The 19,567-nt window shown below is 52.2% G+C and overlaps 4 protein-coding genes across 4 annotated transcripts; 3 read left to right on the plus strand and 1 right to left on the minus strand.

Moving 5' to 3' along the window:
* The first annotated feature begins 140 nt into the window (after nucleotides 1–140).
* BO88DRAFT_218485 (putative translational activator) lies at nucleotides 141–8,786 on the plus strand. Its single transcript, XM_025701983.1, has 7 exons — nucleotides 141–382; nucleotides 488–2,559; nucleotides 2,622–3,306; nucleotides 3,359–3,553; nucleotides 3,610–7,434; nucleotides 7,493–8,064; nucleotides 8,117–8,786. Exons 1-7 carry the CDS (start codon nucleotides 262–264, stop codon nucleotides 8,672–8,674), a joined length of 8,028 nt encoding a protein of 2,675 aa, XP_025557305.1. The 5' UTR covers nucleotides 141–261; the 3' UTR covers nucleotides 8,675–8,786.
* A 343-nt stretch (nucleotides 8,787–9,129) lies between these two features.
* On the plus strand, nucleotides 9,130–10,375 carry BO88DRAFT_477409 (60S ribosomal protein eL19; the record flags this gene model as incomplete). Its single annotated transcript, XM_025711969.1, has 4 exons — nucleotides 9,130–9,342; nucleotides 9,549–9,818; nucleotides 9,948–10,098; nucleotides 10,226–10,375. Coding segments are annotated over exons 1-4 (573 nt in total). The 5' UTR covers nucleotides 9,130–9,340.
* Nucleotides 10,376–12,157: 1,782 nt separating this feature from the next.
* Nucleotides 12,158–13,809, minus strand: BO88DRAFT_218646 (uncharacterized protein). Its single transcript, XM_025701984.1, has one exon. It carries the CDS (start codon nucleotides 13,634–13,636, stop codon nucleotides 12,299–12,301), a length of 1,338 nt encoding a protein of 445 aa, XP_025557307.1. The 5' UTR covers nucleotides 13,637–13,809; the 3' UTR covers nucleotides 12,158–12,298.
* Nucleotides 13,810–15,885: 2,076 nt separating this feature from the next.
* BO88DRAFT_218690 (uncharacterized protein) lies at nucleotides 15,886–18,520 on the plus strand. Its single transcript, XM_025701985.1, has 4 exons — nucleotides 15,886–16,202; nucleotides 16,504–17,921; nucleotides 17,986–18,264; nucleotides 18,448–18,520. The coding sequence occupies exons 1-3, from the start codon at nucleotides 16,178–16,180 to the stop codon at nucleotides 18,250–18,252; spliced, it is 1,710 nt and encodes a 569-aa protein (XP_025557308.1). The 5' UTR covers nucleotides 15,886–16,177; the 3' UTR covers nucleotides 18,253–18,264; nucleotides 18,448–18,520.
* The last annotated feature ends 1,047 nt before the right edge of the window (nucleotides 18,521–19,567 follow it).

The raw sequence follows: 19,567 nt of genomic DNA on the forward strand, positions 1-19,567 counted from the left end.
TGAAATCTCAAAGGGTAGAGTGAGCAAATAAAAAATCAGGAAGAGTTGAGTTGGGTTGTAAATGATGGAAGAAATGGGAGAGATTCTTCGTCATGGAGGAGGAGAGACTGGCGGGTCCTCCGACTCACAGCCAGCAAAGGAAGGAAGGCAAGGCGGCGGAGCTTCCCCCACAACGCCGCAAAACTTTTATGACAACATCCGCGGCCCCATTCGTGCCCATTGCTCCTCACGCCGGGCATGCTTCAGGCCACCTAGACTATCATGGACGATTTTCCATGGGATCAGGTGGAATCAGGGGACCTGGGGAGTCTGCAGGTCGTTCTCTTCTCGAGTTCGACTGCTCGCAGAATTCGCGCTCTCCAGGACCTCCGTGACAGAATCGGTGCGTGAAGAACAAAAGCCCCTCTCTCTGATTCTGACTCTCACTCTCTCACTTCCCATTATGATGCTCTCGTGCTCTTGTGCTCACTATCTGTCCACCAAACAGGAACTAGCCTACAACCTCAAACCTACCAGCCTCTAATCGGCCTTCTCTTCAAGACTTACCCTCGCTACGTCGATCGTCCCTCGCGGCAGGCCGTTCAACAATGTCTCCGCTCGCTTCTCAAGGCGCCCGTCCCGACCGACGATCTGAAATACCTCACCCAGAAATTGCAGGTGGAGGCTGCTAAACCTGGCCTGGCGCCTGGTCCAGCCCTCGTTTTGTTGGAATGGTGCTCGGTGGTGCTTCAGATCCTGGGTGGTGACTCCGAAACCCCTCTTTCTGCCGTTCTGGACACCATTGCGGTCGATGCAAAGGCCCTAGATATCTGCCTGGCCTCCAACCCGAGGCCCGCAGTGAAGGCTTCTGCCCTCCGGGTTACGAGACGTGCTCTACGCGCTGCATTTTCCTCCACCGCTTGGGGCGAGGATGCTGTTCGTGAATCCGTCCGCCGGTTGACCAGCGACTCGGCTACTGGCCAGAAGAACGCACCTTTCTTGGGGGTCATCTCCGGCGTCTGCGCGCGTCTTCCCGCCAAGAAGCCAGTCTTGGAAGGGGAAAAGAAGGCAATCATTTCGTTCTACGTCAAGGAATTGGCTGGTGCGAAATCCGCGCCTCCCGCTCACATCGCCGATGCATTGGGCGACTTTTTCGTCTCTTTTCTTAGCTACGATGACCTTGCTACCGAGTTGATCCCGCCCTTCGAAAAGGCCATGTTGCGCTCTCCCGAGGTTGTTTTCAATGGCTTGTTGCCTTCGCTGTGCGCCTCTTTGCCGGAGGAGATTGACATGTCCGAGCTTTTGCATTCGCGGCTGTTGAAGCACCTGTTATCAAGCATGAAGTCGAACAATCCAGCCATTAGACAGGGTGCGGTTCGCTCATTCGAGTCCCTTCTCGCGAAATCCAAGGTCCAGGCCTTGCTCACCAAGATCACGAGCGAAGTCGTCAACCCTCTGAAGACCCAGAAGATCACCAATCCGGAACAGCGTGCGGTGTACGCTCAAGCGGTCGCTGCGATAATGCCTTCGGCCGATCTTTCAAAGGACGTGGTACAGGGATTTGTTCCTGTTTTCTCCAGGGAATCCAATGAGCCCGCTCTGGAACAGGAAATCAAATCATTCTGCAAGCACTTGGCTTTCCTTGTCCAGTCTCAAGTGAAGGTCAGCGACGACGTCATCAATGCCATTGTGAAAGGATCTTCCGATAAGCGTGTTCCGTTCAAAAAGCTCTGGCAGCTCAATGTCGGAGAGGTTATGTGGCAAGTCGAACCTGCGACTCTGGCAAGCACTGATGTCGAGCCCCTTGTGAACAAGTTCCTCAGCAAGATGAAAGAGCTGTACAATGAGGTAGCCGCCAACCCTCTTCCCTCTGCTCAGGGTGGCTCTCTGTCAACTGCCTATGTGTATCTCGCCCTTCTAGATCGCTCTTCCTCGCTGCAGAGCTTTGACAAGTCCGCATGGGAGGAAATTGTAGCTCAGTCAATGGTGCTCAACCCGAAGCCGTCTTTCCTCCTCAACCCCAAGGCCTACTCTAAGTTGACCACCCAAACGGAGATCCAGTGGGCCGTGCGCGCACTTGCTGCAGTCACTACCGGTTCGAAGTTCGGAAAGGCTGAGGACGCAGCCAAGACCGCCTGGGCCCAGGCATTCATCTATAATATCGCCGCCCCTGGACTTCACACCAGTTTCCGGGATGGAGCTGCTCGGACCTTGTCAGAAATTCATTTGAAGGATGTGGCAGGTATGGGCCGGACAGTCACAAGTGCTCTGTGGTCCTGGATACTTTCCTTTAGAACTGGCGAGAAAGAATCTGCCTCGGTCTCTGCAGGACCAGAAAGCGAAAGGTTCCTCCATCTCGTTGTAAAGGCTCTGTGCCCTCCTGCTTCTAGTGTGCAGGAAGTAGACAACGTCACAGCTTCTCTGAAAGACCAACTCGTTGAGTTGCTGGTCCTGTGTCGCCCTGAGCTCATTCCCAGCGCATCCTGGATTGCGTCTTGCTTGAGGACCGGCATTGACCCCGGCAACCTTGTGCGCGAATTCCCCGAAAAGTGTCTGGAGCAGCTGACTCGTCTGCATGAGGTATGTCGTTTGCCGATACTCGTCAAACGCAACTTAGGAAGTCCAAACTAATACTTTCTTAGGACCCTGTTCAGTCGAAAATCCCCCAAATCGATGCCGCAGTCTGGAGTGCTGCGGGCGAATTGGCGTTCGTAGCACCTGATGCTATGGTTCCCCGTCTGGTTGGCCAAATCCAGGACGATCTGGATACTTCGCGCCTGTCCAAGTTTACGGCAACCGATGTCGCTATCGCCCGTACCCCGGAGGGAACCATGTTCGTCGACGTGCTCAGCACGAAGTCCAAGCAGTCGAACTTTGATAAGAACACTAAAGACTACGACATCCTCAAGTGGGAGGAGGAGCTACGGTCACAATTGGCTGATAAGAAGGGCCAGAAGCAGAAGAAGCTTACTCCTGAAGAGCAATCCAAGGTCAAGGCCCAACTTGCCAAGGAGTCCAAGATCCGCGAGGAAGTCCTCCAAGTGATCAAGAAGATCGAAAGGGGATGTGGAATCATTCAGGATCTCGCGGATGGGCCCGCCATCGACGCGGATGGCTGGATCAACCCCGCCGTGAGCTCCTTGCTCTCCCTGACCGAAGCCGGTGCAGGCTTGTACGCTGGTGATGTTGTGTCCAAAGCGTACGTTAAGTGCGCTGAGAAGTTGTCCTCGCGTCTCGGGCCTTTGCGGCCTTTCGTGGGTATTGCAACGCTTCGGGCTATTGGCAAGAGTTACCTGCCTCCGCAGATGGAAGCAGAGGCACTTGGACGTATGTTGTTCGATGTTCTAACTGTGGTAAGCTTGCACTAACTGATCGGCAGAGCTCGTAACGAGAATCCTTTATCGCTTGCGTTTTGCCTCCGAGCAACGTCCTTTCGAGAGCACGTCTCTGGCCTACGTTCTCCCCTTGCTCTTCTTGGTGCTCAGCAAGAACGGAATCGATGAACAGAGAGGTGATGAAGAGGGCGAGCAAGTCCTCCTTGCCTTGGAAGTGTTGTCCTTCCATTCGGGCTCTTGTGAGTTTACCAATAAACTGACGGAGTGTCCTCAAGGCTAATGCATGGTTAATTAGTTGCCGACGAACGTCTTCCTCGTGTGGAAGTCCTGAAGATCTTGCTTGCATCGATGCAGAAGTACACTCAACACTACAAGCTTATCAAGGATACTCTGTTCGATGTTTGCAGGTGCATCTCACCTAATATCACTAAGGATGAGCTGGACATTCTTCTCAAGGGCACAATTGTGACGGATGTGTCTGTCCGTACCTCGATGTTGCAGGTCATCGAAGCTGAGATTGACCTGACGGATCTCGACTTCTCTGAACACATCTGGCTGGAATGCCATGACCACGTGGAGGAGAATGCTGAGATTGCCGAGAACATCTGGGAGGAAAATGCCCTGGAAGTCGACGACTCCTCTTATGAGAAGATCATTCCCTATCTCTCCTCAAAGGATGCACAGCTTCGTGGTGCTGGCGCTCGCGCGTTGGCTCATGCAATTGCGGTGAACCCTTCGATGTTTGACCGGATCTTTTCCGAATTGCAGTCCAAATACACGATTGAGATTCAGCCTAAGGTGCCCGAGAAAGATAGCTACGGAATGCCCAAGAAGATGGATATCACAGACCATTGGGAGCTACGCAGTGGTATCGCCCTCGCTTTTGGAGCTATGACAGATCTTTTTGAAGGCGAGCAGATCGTCTCCTTCCTCCGATTCTTGATTGAAAGAGGTCCTCTTATCGACAAGAGTTCCGCCGTCCGCGCACAGATGGCCGAGAGCGGCAGATCTGTCATTGCTGCCCGTGGGCAACAGAAAGTCGAGGAATTAATGAAGCTCTTGGAGACAACCTTGGAGACCTCCGACAAAGGAAGTGAGACGTCTGATCTTCTTAACGAGGCCGTTGTTGTCTTGTATGGTTCCCTGGCCCAGCATCTCAAAGCGGACGATCCGCGTCTGCAGACAGTCATCAAGAGGCTGCTGGACACTCTTCCTACTCCTTCGGAGAGTGTGCAGTCTGCCGTTTCGGGATGTCTGCCGCCTCTGATCCGCCTTTCGCGCCCTCAGAGTGGTGAGTACGTCCAAGAAATGCTGGATCAGCTGCTGCAGTCCAAGAAATATGCTACACAGCGTGGCGCGGCTTATGGACTTGCTGGTATCGTCAGCGGTAGGGGTATTGTCACCCTTCGAGAATTCCAAGTCATGTCGCATCTGCGTGATGCCACTGAGAACAAGAAGGAACCCCATCAGAGACAAGGTGCTCTGTTGGCATATGAGCTGTTTGCCGCCATTCTGGGACGGACCTTCGAGCCCTACGTCATCCAGATTGTTCCCCAGCTTCTGGCTGGTTTCGGTGATGTCAACCCCGACGTCCGTGCTGCCTGCCTTGATGCAGCAAAGGCTTGCTTCTCGAACCTTAGCTCGTATGGTGTCAAGCAAATTCTTCCTACCCTTCTCGATGGTCTTGACGACACACAATGGCGCAGTCAGAAGGGAGCCTGTGATCTCTTGGGAGCGATGGCCTACCTCGATCCCCAGCAACTCGCGGCAAGCCTTCCGGACATTATCCCTCCGCTCACTGTCGTCCTCAATGATACCCACAAGGAAGTGCGCAATGCTGCAAACCGCAGTCTTCAGCGATTCGGCGAAGTTATCAGCAACCCCGAAGTCAAGAGCTTGGTTAATGTACTTCTGAAGGCGCTCAGCGACCCCACCAAGTACACCGACGAAGCCCTGGATGCCCTCATCAAGGTCTCCTTCGTCCACTATCTGGATGCGCCGTCCTTGGCTCTTGTTGTTCGCATTCTTGAACGTGGTCTTGGCGACAGGTCGAACACGAAACGTAAATCTGCTCAGATCATTGGCAGTTTGGCTCACCTTACAGAGCGCAAGGACCTCACAGCCCATCTACCAATCATTGTTTCGGGCTTGCAGCTTGCTATCGTCGACCCTGTGCCGACTACTCGTGCGACCGCTTCCAAGGCTCTCGGTTCCCTTATCGAAAAGCTTGGAGAGGACGCTCTTCCCGACCTCATTCCCAACCTCATGTCTACGCTCAAGTCGGATACCGGAGCCGGCGACAGACTGGGATCTGCTCAAGCTCTTTCAGAGGTTCTGGCAGGTCTGGGTACAACCAGACTCGAGGAGACGCTGCCTACTATCCTACAGAATGTGTCCAGTTCCAAGGCTTCTGTTCGCGAGGGTTTCATGACGCTCTTTATCTTCCTTCCCGCCTGCTTCGGAAACAGCTTCGCCGCCTATCTCAGCAAAATCATTCCTCCTATCCTTGCCGGTTTGGCTGACGACGTTGAATCTATTCGTGAGACCTCTCTCAAGGCAGGTCGCTTGCTCGTCAAGAACTTCTCATCGAAGGCCATTGATCTCCTTCTGCCAGAGCTTGAGCGCGGTCTTGCGGATGACAGTTACCGCATCAGATTGAGCTCCGTCGAGCTGGTTGGTGATCTTCTCTTCAGTCTCACTGGTATCACAGCCAAGACCGATGCCGAGGAGGAAGAGGAAGAAGCGGCTCAAGCTGGACAGTCGCTGCTGGAGGTTCTCGGAGAGGAGAGGAGGGACAAGGTCTTGTCGGCACTGTTTATCTGCCGCTGCGATACTTCGGGTATGGTCAAGAGCGCTGCTATGGCCGTCTGGAAGTCACTTGTTGCTTCTCCTAAGACGCTCAAGGACATGGTTCCCACTCTGTCTCAGCTCATCATTCGCCGTCTCGGTTCCTCCAACATGGAGCATAAGGTCATTGCTAGCAACGCGCTTGGTGATCTTATCAAGAAGGCTGGCGAGTCGGTTCTCTCTGCTCTGCTTCCCTCTCTCGAAGAAGGTCTCCAGACTTCGCCCGACGTGGATGTCAAGCAAGGTATTTGCATTGCTTTGAGAGAACTCATTACTTCCGCCTCCGCCGAGGCCCTCGAGGATTACGAGAAGGTTCTTATCTCGACTGTTCGGGTGGCGCTCGTTGATAATGACGAAGATGTCCGCGAGGCTGCAGCCGAGGCTTTCGACGCCCTGCAGCAGATCCTGGGCAAGAAGGCAGTGGACCAGGTCCTGCCTCATCTCTTGCTTCTTCTGAGAAACAACGAAGATGCAGAGCAGGCGTTGTCCGCACTTTTGACTCTCCTCACGGAGCAGACCCGCGCGAATATTATCCTCCCCAACCTTATCCCGACGCTCCTCACCTCTCCCATTTCCACATTCAACGCGAAGGCTCTTGCTTCCCTAGCTGAAGTCGCCGGCTCTGCCATGACCCGCAAGCTGCCTACCATCCTCAACTCCTTGATGGACGAGATTGTGTCCACTAAGGACGACGCTCACCGCGAAGAACTGAGCAATGCCTTTGACACGATCCTGGTTTCGGTGGACGAGTACGATGGCTTGAATGTCATGATGAACGTCATGATTACTCTGATGAAGCACGATGACCATCGCCGCCGTGCTACCGCGGCCATTCATCTCGACAAGTTCTTCTCGAATGCAGAGATCGATTACTCCAGGTACCACCAGGATCTGATCCGTGTCCTGCTCATCTCCTTCGATGACAGCGACAAGGATGTCATCAAGGCCGCGTGGACGGCGCTCAGTGGACTCACGAAACATTTGCGCAAAGAAGAAATGGAAGTCCTTACCATCTCCACTCGCCAGACCTTGCGGAGTGTCGGGGTTCCGGGTGCCAACCTTCCTGGCTTCAGCCTGCCGAAGGGTATCACAGCCATTCTGCCTATCTTCTTGCAAGGTCTTCTGAACGGCAGCGTCGAGCAGCGTACGCAAGCAGCTCTAGCCATCGGCGACATCATCGATCGCACTGGCGCAGACTCTCTGAAGCTGTTCGTGACCCAGATCACTGGTCCCCTCATTCGTGTTGTGTCCGAGCGATCGGTGGATATTAAATGTAAGTTGCTTTCTGAATTTCTGCTTAAATTATATTCCATACTAATTGGCTACACTAGGCGCTATCTTCTTCACCCTCAACAAGCTTCTGGAGAAGATTCCCCTCGCTGTCAAGCCCTTCTTGCCCCAGCTTCAACGGACCTTCGCACGTGGTTTGGCTGATGCATCCAGCGAGACTCTGCGTAACAGGGCCGCCAAGGGTCTTGGTATCCTGATCACCCTGACACCTCGTGTGGACCCTCTCATTGCAGAGCTTATCACGGGTACCAAGACGGAAGATGTCGGTGTGAGAAACGCGATGATGAAGGCTCTTCAAGAGGTGGTAGGCAAGGCCGGCGCCAACATGAGCGAGGCATCGAAGAACGCCATTCTCGCTCTTATTGACGACGATGCCAGTGATCAAACGGATGCTGTCGCTATTACGAACGCGAAGTTGCTTGGTGCACTAGTGAAGGTCCTCCCGGCCGCCACTGCTGGCCCACTGATCAAGAACCGGGTCCTCACTGCCACACCTTCCCACGCATCGATTCTGGGTCTCAATGCCCTATTGGTTGAGGCTCCGTCGTCCTTGACAGAGCACTTCTCCGCGGAGACTCAGGCTATGATCTGCCAGGGTGTCACGAACAAGGATGTAAGTACTTAGGTTCGAATCCTATTCGAGAAATGATGCTAATCCTACGCAGCCCTTCATTTCCGACAACAGCGTCCTCGCTGCCGGAAAGTACCTCCTGATCGAGGATGAAAACCGCAACTTCGAAGACAACAAGGCCATTTTCGAGGCCTTGGCGCCTTGCATTCAGCCCGGTACGCCGTCTGATACGCGGCGGTTGTCTCTGGTGGTGATGCGCACGGTCAGCCGGCTTCACCCCGAGTTGACTCGGCCTCACCTGGCCCTCTTGGCGCCACCGATTTTCGCCAGCGTTCGCGACGTGGTCATTCCTGTCAAGCTGGCCGCCGAGGCAGCATTCCTGGCGATCTTCTCTGTGGAGGAATCCGAAGGTGCAGTCTTCGATAAGTACATGGCCGGACCCGGAGCTTCGCTGCCACCGGGACCCAAGCGGAGCATGTCGGACTACTTCAAGCGTGTCGCGCTCCGTCTTGCCGCCCAGGCCCGCGAGCGCAAGGAAGCGGAAGGTGGACAAGGAGGGTTGGGGCTGTCCAATGATGAGGTAGAGGATGAGAGGGAATTGTGGAGCATTGGAAAGGTTGATCTCGGGGATGGGTCGTTTGGGGATGAGTGAGTGGTGTCGAGGTGGGCTAGACACTGAGACGATTTAGATCTACTGGCTTTCTATCTGCTACTATCTATACCCTTCTGGTTGAGTAAGGGGAAAGAGTTGAGTGACGTTGTCTCCCAACTCCAACGATGAAAAGAAAAGCATGTTGATACATATTATGAGATGAAGCAATGCATTGTTTTGAGTTTCCGCGGGTTTTCCATGGTCGGATTTGATGTCAGCCTCAGTCATCCATACGTAACTGATACAACACAAGTACACAAGCCGGAGATCACGTGGAACAGCCGGAATGGCGCATCTGCCCGAGTTGGTCCACCGCCGAGCGACGGATAGAAGACGAGTCGTGCGCTGAGAAGGTGAACATCCAAGAAGATTTGATGATATAGATAGTAATCCCAATCCATACCAACGTTCTAATCAACCCAACATCTGTAGCATGCTCCAGCTGGATGCTGTAAGGCGCCGTTGCGGCTCCCGGCGGTGTTCCCCGGATCGGGACAAGCGTCTGGGGCACGAACCCTAACAGAGGGTTTTGCTGGTCTCGCTTAGCAGACACAACCGCTTAGCTAATCAGCCGCCGTATCTCAAACTCCTCGCCCTGGGAATTCTACCCGTCGACGAGTGCAACGAACATCATCCGCCAACGACCGTCGATACGCCGACATCAAGATGTGAGTCCATCTCCAGCTCTTGATTTTTGCTGCATCAAGGGGGGGAATTACTGTTCTTCGCTGGACTGTATACCATCCCCCCTCTTCCCCCGTGCACACGCCCCGGATTCGCCTCAAGATGGCGCTTTTTCGCAGCAGCAGCAGCAGCAACCCCCCGACCGGTTTGGACTTCATGCTGACCGACTGCTTTTTTTTGCACCACACAGGGTCAACCTTCGCACCCAGAAGCGCCTCGCCGCCTCCGTGGTGGGCTGCGGCAAGCGCAAGATTTGGCTCGACCCCAATGAGATGAATGAGATCTCCAACGCCAACTCCCGCCAGACCATCCGCAAGCTCGTCAGCGATGGCCTCATCATCCGCAAGCCCGTCACCATGCACTCCCGCTCCCGTGCCCGTGAGCTCGCCGCCGCCCGCCGCATCGGCCGTCACCGTGGTCTCGGTAAGCGCAAGGGTACCAAGGAGGCTCGTATGCCCAGGTATGCACATTGTCCTCACCCTTGAGTGCCGTTGCAAGGATTTTTCTCGGTCGCCCACGACTCAGCGAGATATCATCTGCGAAGGGAAAATGATGAAACGAATGTGTGCTGATGGATATCGGATTAAAGCCAGATCCTCTGGATGCGCCGCATGCGTATCCTCCGTCGCCTGCTCGTCCGCTACCGTGCCTCCGGCAAGATCGACAAGCACCTGTACCACGAGCTCTACCACCTGAGCAAGGGTAACACCTTCAAGCACAAGCGTTCCCTCATTGAGCACGTAAGTTTCGCCGCCATGTTGTTCTTTCGCTATACCCCGGAGAATAGGAGACGGAACGGGTTTATACGATCATTCTATCTGGACGATAAGGAAATAGGGGCTAACATGATCTCTTTCCGTACTACAGATCCAGAAGGCCAAGGCTGAGCGTCACCGTGAGCGCGTCCTCAAGGAGGAGATGGATGCTAAGCGTGCCAAGAACAAGGCTCTCCGTGAGAGACGTCTGGAGCGCAAGGAGGCCAAGCAGAACGCCCTCGTTGCTGAGGCTCAGGAGTAAATCCTCTCAGATAACGAACTTGGGCGGTGCGGAGGTTGAAACGGGGGAGGGAATCGATCAGCCCACGGACTTTGATCGACCACTCCGTGTTCGTTGCAGGTCTGGTTCGGTGGCTCGATTCATCCGGGACGGGGTTGTTTGGATCGTATCGGGAGCCTGGAACAGGGTTGGGGATCAAGGATATGCACCATCATCACCATCATCGTCATCCCCGTCTCTTCCTCTTCACGGGGAAGAGCATGTGAAAGGACCACGCAAAAAAAAGGAAAAAGACCTAACTGTTAAAGCAAAACAATGGCATGGCGCTTTGTGTGATACGAAATTTCCAATTTTTTTTTACTATTTCTTCATCCTTTTCGCCAACTTTTCTTCCTTTCCTGGACCGTGCAAAGAAAAAAAGAATTCGCCCTTGCACTGCTTGCTTGCTATCCGATATCAAATCCAGCCCAACTCCCGCCCGGATATAATCTTTCCCTCTTGCTGCCTTTTCTCCTAAAGCACTCGCTGCTTCTTCTTTCCTCTTTTCTTTACCTCTGCACTGAACATGTAATGTCGTAACGCACATCCTGAATATCATTCCGAGGGTTAACACACAACGTTGGTGCCTTGTAATGGTCTAGAACGTATATCTTGTAGTTTACGCAACCTCCCTAAACTATTGAGTTGCAGCCAAACCCCCTCCTCCCTCTTCTTCAATTACGTCAAAACCAGCCCGCCCCTCACATTCATTCAGCCTGGAATGGATTAAGTCCATCATCCCCACTTTCTTGACTCTCAGCACAGCTACTAGTAATACTTCATGTCTCTTCCTGTTGTATTTTATTAGGAGAATCATAATTCCGATTACTATATAATTGGACTTCGTTGCATGCACTCTTCTAATTTATTCTTATTTTTTATCTCTTCTACTCTCTCGGCTTGTCGAATCTACGTTGGTCTGTGTGGATTCCCTCCCCCACTACGTACTCGTAGTTCCCGTCAGAGTTACTTGGAAGGAAAAAAAAAAAAAAAAAAAAAAAAAAAAAAAAAAAAAAAAAAAGTATCTATAGCCTATTACTGGATGTCATATTGAATAATCTCATAGCGATAGTATGTATTATATAGGAAATTCTCTTAGTAGCTAGTAGTGGTGCTGCTACTATTACTTACTTGCAGAAGTTCTCAGCTTGAATTCGGCGGTTAAGTTGTGGTGGGGAATCGCGGGGATACTAGTACCTACGGAGGTAAAAAGCAAGGATATATATATATATCCAGGCACTACTTGCTATGAAGTACCTGGCACCACCATCAAACTAAATATCAGTTGTTAAACGTATGAAGCATACTAATAGCTGAGAAGATGACCTGAGAAATAACTATCATTGGATTTATTCAAAATCAGCTGAGTGACGGTTAGTCCACTATTGCCGTTAGGTACAAGTGTTGCACATTTTACATTTCAAATTAGTAGTAGTATTGGTACTATGTTCAGAACTATATTGTAACTGAACATGTAATGGAGTGTCTTATAGTTTATCACGGTATACTACAGATATGCATAAATGATAGAATCATCGCATTCAAATCAGAAATTCATTGGGTGTTGTATTCGCACACGACAATTGCACATGTAATTATCGTACACATACAAATACAGCTGTGACAGCATGGCACCCTTACTTACTTACCCTTCGCTACCTACCACCTGTGTGCCATGTCTGATAACAACTAGAACCAATCATAAGATAAAATACATATACAGTCATCTTGAAGTGAAATCTGCTTTCTCTTTTCGCATCCCCCGTGCAACGACCCAAATGGGAATACCATATGCTGAATTGCAGATGATAGCGTGGACTCATGTCGCATATCTCGTGCGCTTCTTCATGCCCCACACTATGTGCGGGCAGCGAAGCTATAACTTCCTCCCTCGTCAGCTGTAGATTAGACGTGCCCTATTGGTATGACGGTCGAACTACGTCTGTGCATAGCGTGGGGTGGACATTCCAAATCAAAAGGATCACTGCGCGTGCTTAGCCTGGCCATGGGCTCGCAGGCTTCGAGCTCGGCCGCGGTGAACGGGTAGCTGAGTCGTTGCAGGCTACTACCCGCGCTGCTCCGCCCAGGTAGGTGAAGTGTACTCCCTAAGCTGCGATCACTGTGCATGGAATACCAGGCAGTTGACGTGGGTCGCTGCGACATGTATGATTGCCGTATGACCACAGTGTGGCTTGGAGCTGCATCGGCGAACGGGTTGCGAAGCGTCCCCGCGTTGCTGGGCACGCCGCTGCCACGCGACACATATTTAATCTCCGCAGAGTCTAGGAAAGGGTTTGCATCGGAGAGGAGGTTGGGACCGGAAGGGGTCCGATGCGCTTGGTAGCTCTTGGCCGGAAATACTGGGAACATAGCGCGCAGAGGGCTGGAGGGGGTGGAGGAGTGATCGGTGAAAGATGACCCGCACGACTGATATACTTGATGAGAGCCTGCCGAGGAAGCAGCCGGACTGCGGTCATCATCTTGCAGATGTTCTTCACTCGTGCCAGTGGCCAGCTCGTCACGGGGCTTGCGCCGCTTGTGACGCATCACGAAATAACCTATTGCAAGCGCAAGAGCAACAAAAGCTACGCCTCCTAGAACGCCACCCAAGATTGCGCGCAGTGAGGCGTGCGAGCCACCATGATCAGATTGATTTATGTAGCCATGCGACGAGCTATTGGCTGAAGTGACAGCGCTAGTTACTGCCGAGTGTGGAATGAACGAGGTAGAGGTGGTGTGGGGGTACTGTGTCGTTGACGTCGTTGACGTTATGGAGCTTAGCACAGAGGTGGAGGAGTCTGATGTCGGCGGCTGTGTTTGATAGCTTGATATTGACCTTGTCTGCGCCGATACCGGCATATGGAAATGAGTGCCATCCTCTGTATGTGTTTGTATGAGATTGTAGTCGCTAGGATCTGCTAGGGTCACAGATGCAATTGTCGTAGGCTCGACCACCGAGTCAACAACCGATGGTTGTAACGACTGAGTAGTCGTGGCATCTGTAAGAACTGCTGAAGCTGCAGCTGTTGAGTGCCATGTATTAGACGCAGAGGGCTCGATGGACAATGAGCTTTCGGTCGTAGACGCGGGGACCGAATTCGTGAATAAGGGAGAGGACGCAGCTGAGGTGAAGGAGGAACTGGTGATTACTGGCGCTGAAGACACAAATATATTGGAGTGTCGAGGAATTTTAGTTGCACATCTCGAACTCTGATGGAGAACCGCAGAGCTCGACCTGGACATGTCGCCAAGCCCGCAGGCCGGAGGACGCAAGAAGTACTTTGCTGGATCAAGGAGGGGAAGAAGAGAAGAACGTGGCCTGCATGAAGAACCAGGTATGATAATAAAGTGAAAAAAAGAGGGAATCCCTGGATTTGAGGCCTCTGGCGCGTAAACGAGCGGGGGAGGCCGCGGCAATGGTAGCAGCAGCAGCAGTAGTACTTGATGTTGTAGTAGTGAATGACCGGCTCACGAAGGTATGGAAAGAGTGAACAAACGGAAGCCGTGGATACAGTCAGAGAAAGCAAATACACACATGCTAAGCCCGACTCATTGCTGAAATTCTCTACCGGGAGGAGACGGGCAGGCCATGACAGCAGATGTCAGAGGCAATAGCCTGGAGGTGGTGCACCCGTTTCAGGATAGGCTGGTGAGGCGGGAGGGCCAAAAACGCGTGAGATTTCGATCACACGTGAAGAAAGAAGAGAGATTCAGATATATTGAAGAAGCTATGGAAAAAGAGAGAGGCTGTGAAGGAGCAGGGATGAGAGCGAGAAGAGAAGAGGACCAGGGACCCTGGAAACAAACAAAAAGAAGAAGCGCATTGTGTTTGGCCAAGCGCCATGTACAGGTGAACCAACAAACCGGCTGTGACGAGAGGAAGCAGGGGGGAGGTTGAAAGAGATTGCTGCCCTTGAGGAAGTGGATGAAACCGCAGTCATCCAAGACATCCAATCCGCGATGCAGCGGCAGCTCTGACGAAGGTGCTGGGCGGCATTAGTCGCTGGCCAGAGAGGGGGGTTTAGGCCCCTCGCCCCTAGCGTTATGTTAACTAACGGCCCTTGGGGGGTGGTGGTCAGGAACCACCAGACGTTGGAACGGGTCTCATTGGATTATGGAAGGGGGTGGGGAGGGGGATAAGCCTAGAGAACCAAAGTCAGTCACAACATGGAACATCGAATGGATTCATCTATCTGATGGAGCTGAACCGTGGAGGAAGGGAAAGAAGGATAGATGGATAGATGAATAGTAGATAGATGGGAGAGGGAGAAGATGGAGATGGAGATGGACGAATTGATTGGCGCAATTGCCCTGATTGGTTTAATTAGATAATTGTGAGGAAAATGTGATTGGCAGATATTCATTGGCTGAGGGCGACCATCAAGTGGGGGCCCCGTGACTGAGTTACTCTTTTAGGACATCCCAGTCAGCCACCGCTAATCCACTTCCACATTAGTGCCATCATGTGCAGGCTGAGTCAGGATAATCTAGCCTGATTGGGACAGTTCCCATCTTTCGGATGAAGAATTGACCAGTTGGTCTGGGTTTGGACGATTGACATTGACAGTTGTAGTGGCATCTACGGGGTGCAAATTAGACCTAGACTCAATTCTCTGGTTTCAAATTTCACTGGATCACCCACGAGGGGCCCTGGATGATGTATATGTATGTATGCGTGATGATATCCCCGGATAAGGACGGGGTGCACCTGCGCAATAGTCAGAAGACGAGAGAGAGAGAAAGACAAGGATTGCCACCGCGGGACTTGTGATCTCCATCTTCCCTTCCAGGGATCACATCTACTATGGAGTGCTGTCCCCTCCTTCACCCAGAATTTGGGGGATACGTATTGGTCGAAACGCCATCAGAAAAAGGTGGATCGGAAGTCAATTGACATCACAGCCAGAGAGAATGTTCCGTTCTTTCGCAAGAGCCCAAGAATGGGAAAGGCGCTGGGCAGCCATGGTTATCCCCTTACTTTTCTCCTTCCCCCGCAATATTGGGCCCGGGGAAATCGCCAGGTACCTTTCACGGATGGGTAAATTGGGTCCCAGAGGCAAAAGTGTTAAGAGGAATCCCGGAAGTGTGAAATGGATGGATGGTATTGGGGATAGATGGGAAGAGAGGAGAGAGAAAAGGGAATGGACTGAATGGGTCCAACTCCACTTGGAGGGGAAGGAGAATGATGGATTCCAATGAAGCTCGGGAGTGTCAAGGAAGGACTAACGAGAGAGGGCTAAGGCAAACTGGAAGGCGACTAAACCATTTGACCATTTGACCTTCTTTCTTCACTGCTACTACTAGACTACTTACTATCTTATTTCTATTTCAATGCATGCACTTCCTTCCCCTCTCTCTTCCTACTCTCTCTCTCCACTGCCATCATCGCCTTTATCCAACAATCATCCACCCAACCCTCCACACATTCGGCCATCCAACAATTTCCAACTCAGCCACTAGTTAACCAAGTTTCTCATTCTTCCCGCTGACTGGTTCATCTACTTCCACTACTTGATTTCCGCCCTCTTATTTGTCTTTCCTCCGTGTGCCTCGTGCTTCTTTTTATTCTCCCCCACTGCCGGTTAGCCTCACATCGCAGAGTGATGAACTAAACCGACTCAGCCTCTGTCTAGTGCTGAGATCTCGCATCGCATCCACCGTCGCATCCCTTCTGAACTGTTGATTCGACTCGATTCGGCGCATAGTATACTACTAGAGAAAGATCACAAACACAACCCATCAGTTGGTTCCCGTTCCGCCTTCCCGCAATCTAATTACGGCATCATGTTTGGCTGGTGTAGTACCTTGGGTAAGCTTCTCCCTCCCGCTCGGCCGTCAATCGCCCTCCCCTTGCATCCTTTAGATTCGTCTCGTCTTTTGTGCGCTCCCTTCTACTGGCGTGGGCCCATCAGAAGGTGGTTAAAGTGGTAGTGGTGGTGTGATGCTGGAGAGACCCGGTCGCTGAGCCGGTCGCGCTTTGTCCCATCAGTCTCCAGCTGCTTCTAGGAGCCAACTGAATGGCCCCCAACCCTCCAGGCCTGCTGTCAGCCAGGCCGACTGACCTGAGCGCACTCATAGAGTTCAACCCCTAATACTGACACGCGATGCAGGCCTACCCTCCGTGAGTTCCGAACCGGAGAAAGAGCGCCGTCCTCCTCCCGCCCCCACACCCCTTGACTTCCCCGTTTACCACCTGCCGGAACTTTCGGACAAGGACCCGGACGCTACTTTGTCGAGACTGAGTGAAGTGCTGGCGTCAATCCGACGGCCACAGGATATCAACCCGCAGAAATTCGAGGCGCTCAATCTGAGATTAGAAGAGAATGTGTCCGCAGCAGACATCGTTCGTCCGAGCGGGTCAAACACGGCTCCTCCGCTCCCTTGGGATAACTCGTTAGCCCGCTCGTCCCCGGTGGATGAGGATGGCTGTCCCATCCTGATGGACAATGGCAATTCATACCCCTCCCGAGACCGATTCGAGGCGTTGCAGAACGAGCTCCTGCTGGATAACGATGACGCTTTCAGAGAGGTGGGCAGACTGCCGCCCCGCGAGGGCCGTCAAAGGGTGCGTGTGGCTCAAACGAGGAAGTTCTGGACCGGCCTGGAACGGATGGCTCAATACTGGGACACCAGTTTGGACGAGTATTACGAGCGCCCGAAAACGCCGCCCCCACCGGCAGAGCAGGAAGGCGCAGACAAAATGCAGACGGATGGGGATGCTCAACTGCCAGCGGCGCAAGATCATACGGAAACGCCCATGGACGTGGACCTAGCGCCGCCTGCAGAAGCGACAAAAGACGGTTCTCAGGCGCAGCCAGATACACAGCAGGAAATGGTTACTATGTACAAGGGTCGCCGTCTTGGTGCCGGACAGGAGATGCCCGAGGATGTACGTGAGGAGACCGTTCGAGCGTTGGCCGAAATGGCTGCTTGGCCCTTTGGCTGCCAGGCGGCCCCTCCTATCTCCCCACCTCGGCTGGCCGTGAAGACTTTGCTCTTTCCTGTTCGACACACCTTCCAAACAGCACGATCGCCAAAGGACCGTCAACTGGCGCGGAGCGGTATAATGGAGGGGCCTATCTTTGCCGCTCAGTGCCGACCTGAGACCTCATGGCGCGGGCCACATGATGCCCCAGGCTCTGGCATGGGAGAGGTGTGTGATTTGCTTCGGGAGGTGGGTGCCATGCTCCTGACAGCTCAGGAACGGGCGAGACAAGGGGAAGCAGAGGTGAGACCAGGTGAAGGCAAGTGGTGGACAACCGTGCCCCGATGGGGCGGCGCTCCCAACGACTCCGTCAGTGACAATGAGAAGGAGACACATGGGGAGGACAAGCTGCCATCCGAGTCGGGATACGCTCGCAAGCGCTCCAAGTACGAGCACCCGTTCCTCGCATCGCGTCGACCGAGCTCTGCGCGAAAAATGAGCAACAGCGACAGGTGGAAGATTATCCAGCCTGGACCCGGTCTTTGGGACAAGCGGATGCGGTATATACAGATTGGGAAGCCGCTCGACAGTGCATTTGACGATGTAAGTGGCCTGCTTTGATCATACTTTGTCTGGGTTCCATGGATAGGACTAACTGAAACGGCAGATCTACCTATTGTCCTCCATCAATCATCATGTGTCGATCCTTCATCTGCGCGTACACCGACGATATCTCGAAGTCATCACCAATGGGTCCAGCAACTTCCCGCCTGTAACCGACACGCCGGAGCAACCGTGGCATGTTCTACAGCTACGACGCACCCGGTGGTACGACCTGTTCAACGGCGAAGACCGTGTGGAAGTGCTGAAGGGCATTTGGCGCATCTTCCACTACCTTCTTCGACAGCAACCGGAGACTCAGTTTCTGAACTGAGGCTAGGTTGATGTTAGTATTTGACTCTTTTGTTTCATATACCACTTTGTTTGCATTTGATATTAGACGACCAGAACCAGTGTCTACATTGCATGGCATGATCAGAGTGTATTATGACGGCTTGATGTATTTCATTATGACATTCAGTTGGCATTTGCTTTGGGTTTCAGCGGCTGAATCATGTTCCTGTCTTAGATTGACTAGACGATTGAAAGACTGTTCCACAATAGAAACGCATGATGTTGCACAAGGCCTGAAGGGGAAATGCGCTCTATTTTAGGCAAAGCGATGCATATTCTGTCGGTAACCGCGCCGTCAGTCTCAGCAGTATGAGTGAGATGCCATTGTAACCATGACACTTTCTAACAATAACAACACCATACCCGACGATCCAGAACGAACAAAAACAAATTCAAATCATCTCCACACGAACAGTCATGAGTTATTTGGCATGCATCTCACAGATAGACACCTCTCCCCACCCACCTGTGTCTGTCTACCTATGACACGCATCTCCCTCCCTCCTTTCCTCGCAGTAGCATGAGCATTAGCAGTAGCAGTAGCACCACACTAACCAAGCAAGCAGATAGACGAGTGTAGCTGAAACGGAGAAAAAGAATCCGATCATCACATACCTACATTTAGGAAGAGTCCATTCCAAACCAGACTAGAAGAACCAGCACCAGCCCCCCCTTTTTTTTTTTTTTTTTTTTGTACTGCTCCTCTTCCCCAATCGCAAATCAAATCCAACGCATCTGACACGTACGTGCTAGTAGTCAGTTAATCTCATACTCGATGTAGCTTAGCTATCTTAGTTAGTTTCTTGCATATGGGTACATAAGTCCGAATAGGCCCATACCTACTACCTTCTATTCCACCTCGGAATTGCACTTCCATGGCCCAGTTATTTCTTGTTGCAACTATCATGTAGAAAGATTTAGTGAAGTGAGGCGAGAATTACCAACCACTACTACTAAGTATATACTATGTGATTGTACTTCGTAGGAAGTATTTTATCCTATCCTATGGATTAGTTATGGTGGCGATAATGAGTGTCAGCAGACACACCACTATAATTTGATTTCGATACACTTACTACTACCCATCCAAATATATCACCATATTTGATATCATTCCTACTACTGTACATACGTACTGTGTAGATAATCAAATATAATACCGTAAAATAAGTTAGTAGATAGTAAGCCCTCGGATCCTATTTCCCATCCCTAATGCCGAAATGCAGCATCCATCACTAAGCAAGCATGAAAGCTCAGGCCCCTTCTTCGATCCCCCCCCCCCTCTTCCTCCCCCC

This window comes from Aspergillus vadensis (assembly GCF_003184925.1).
Source record: "Aspergillus vadensis CBS 113365 unplaced genomic scaffold BO88scaffold_40, whole genome shotgun sequence".
Lineage (NCBI taxonomy): Eukaryota > Fungi > Ascomycota > Eurotiomycetes > Eurotiales > Aspergillaceae > Aspergillus > Aspergillus vadensis.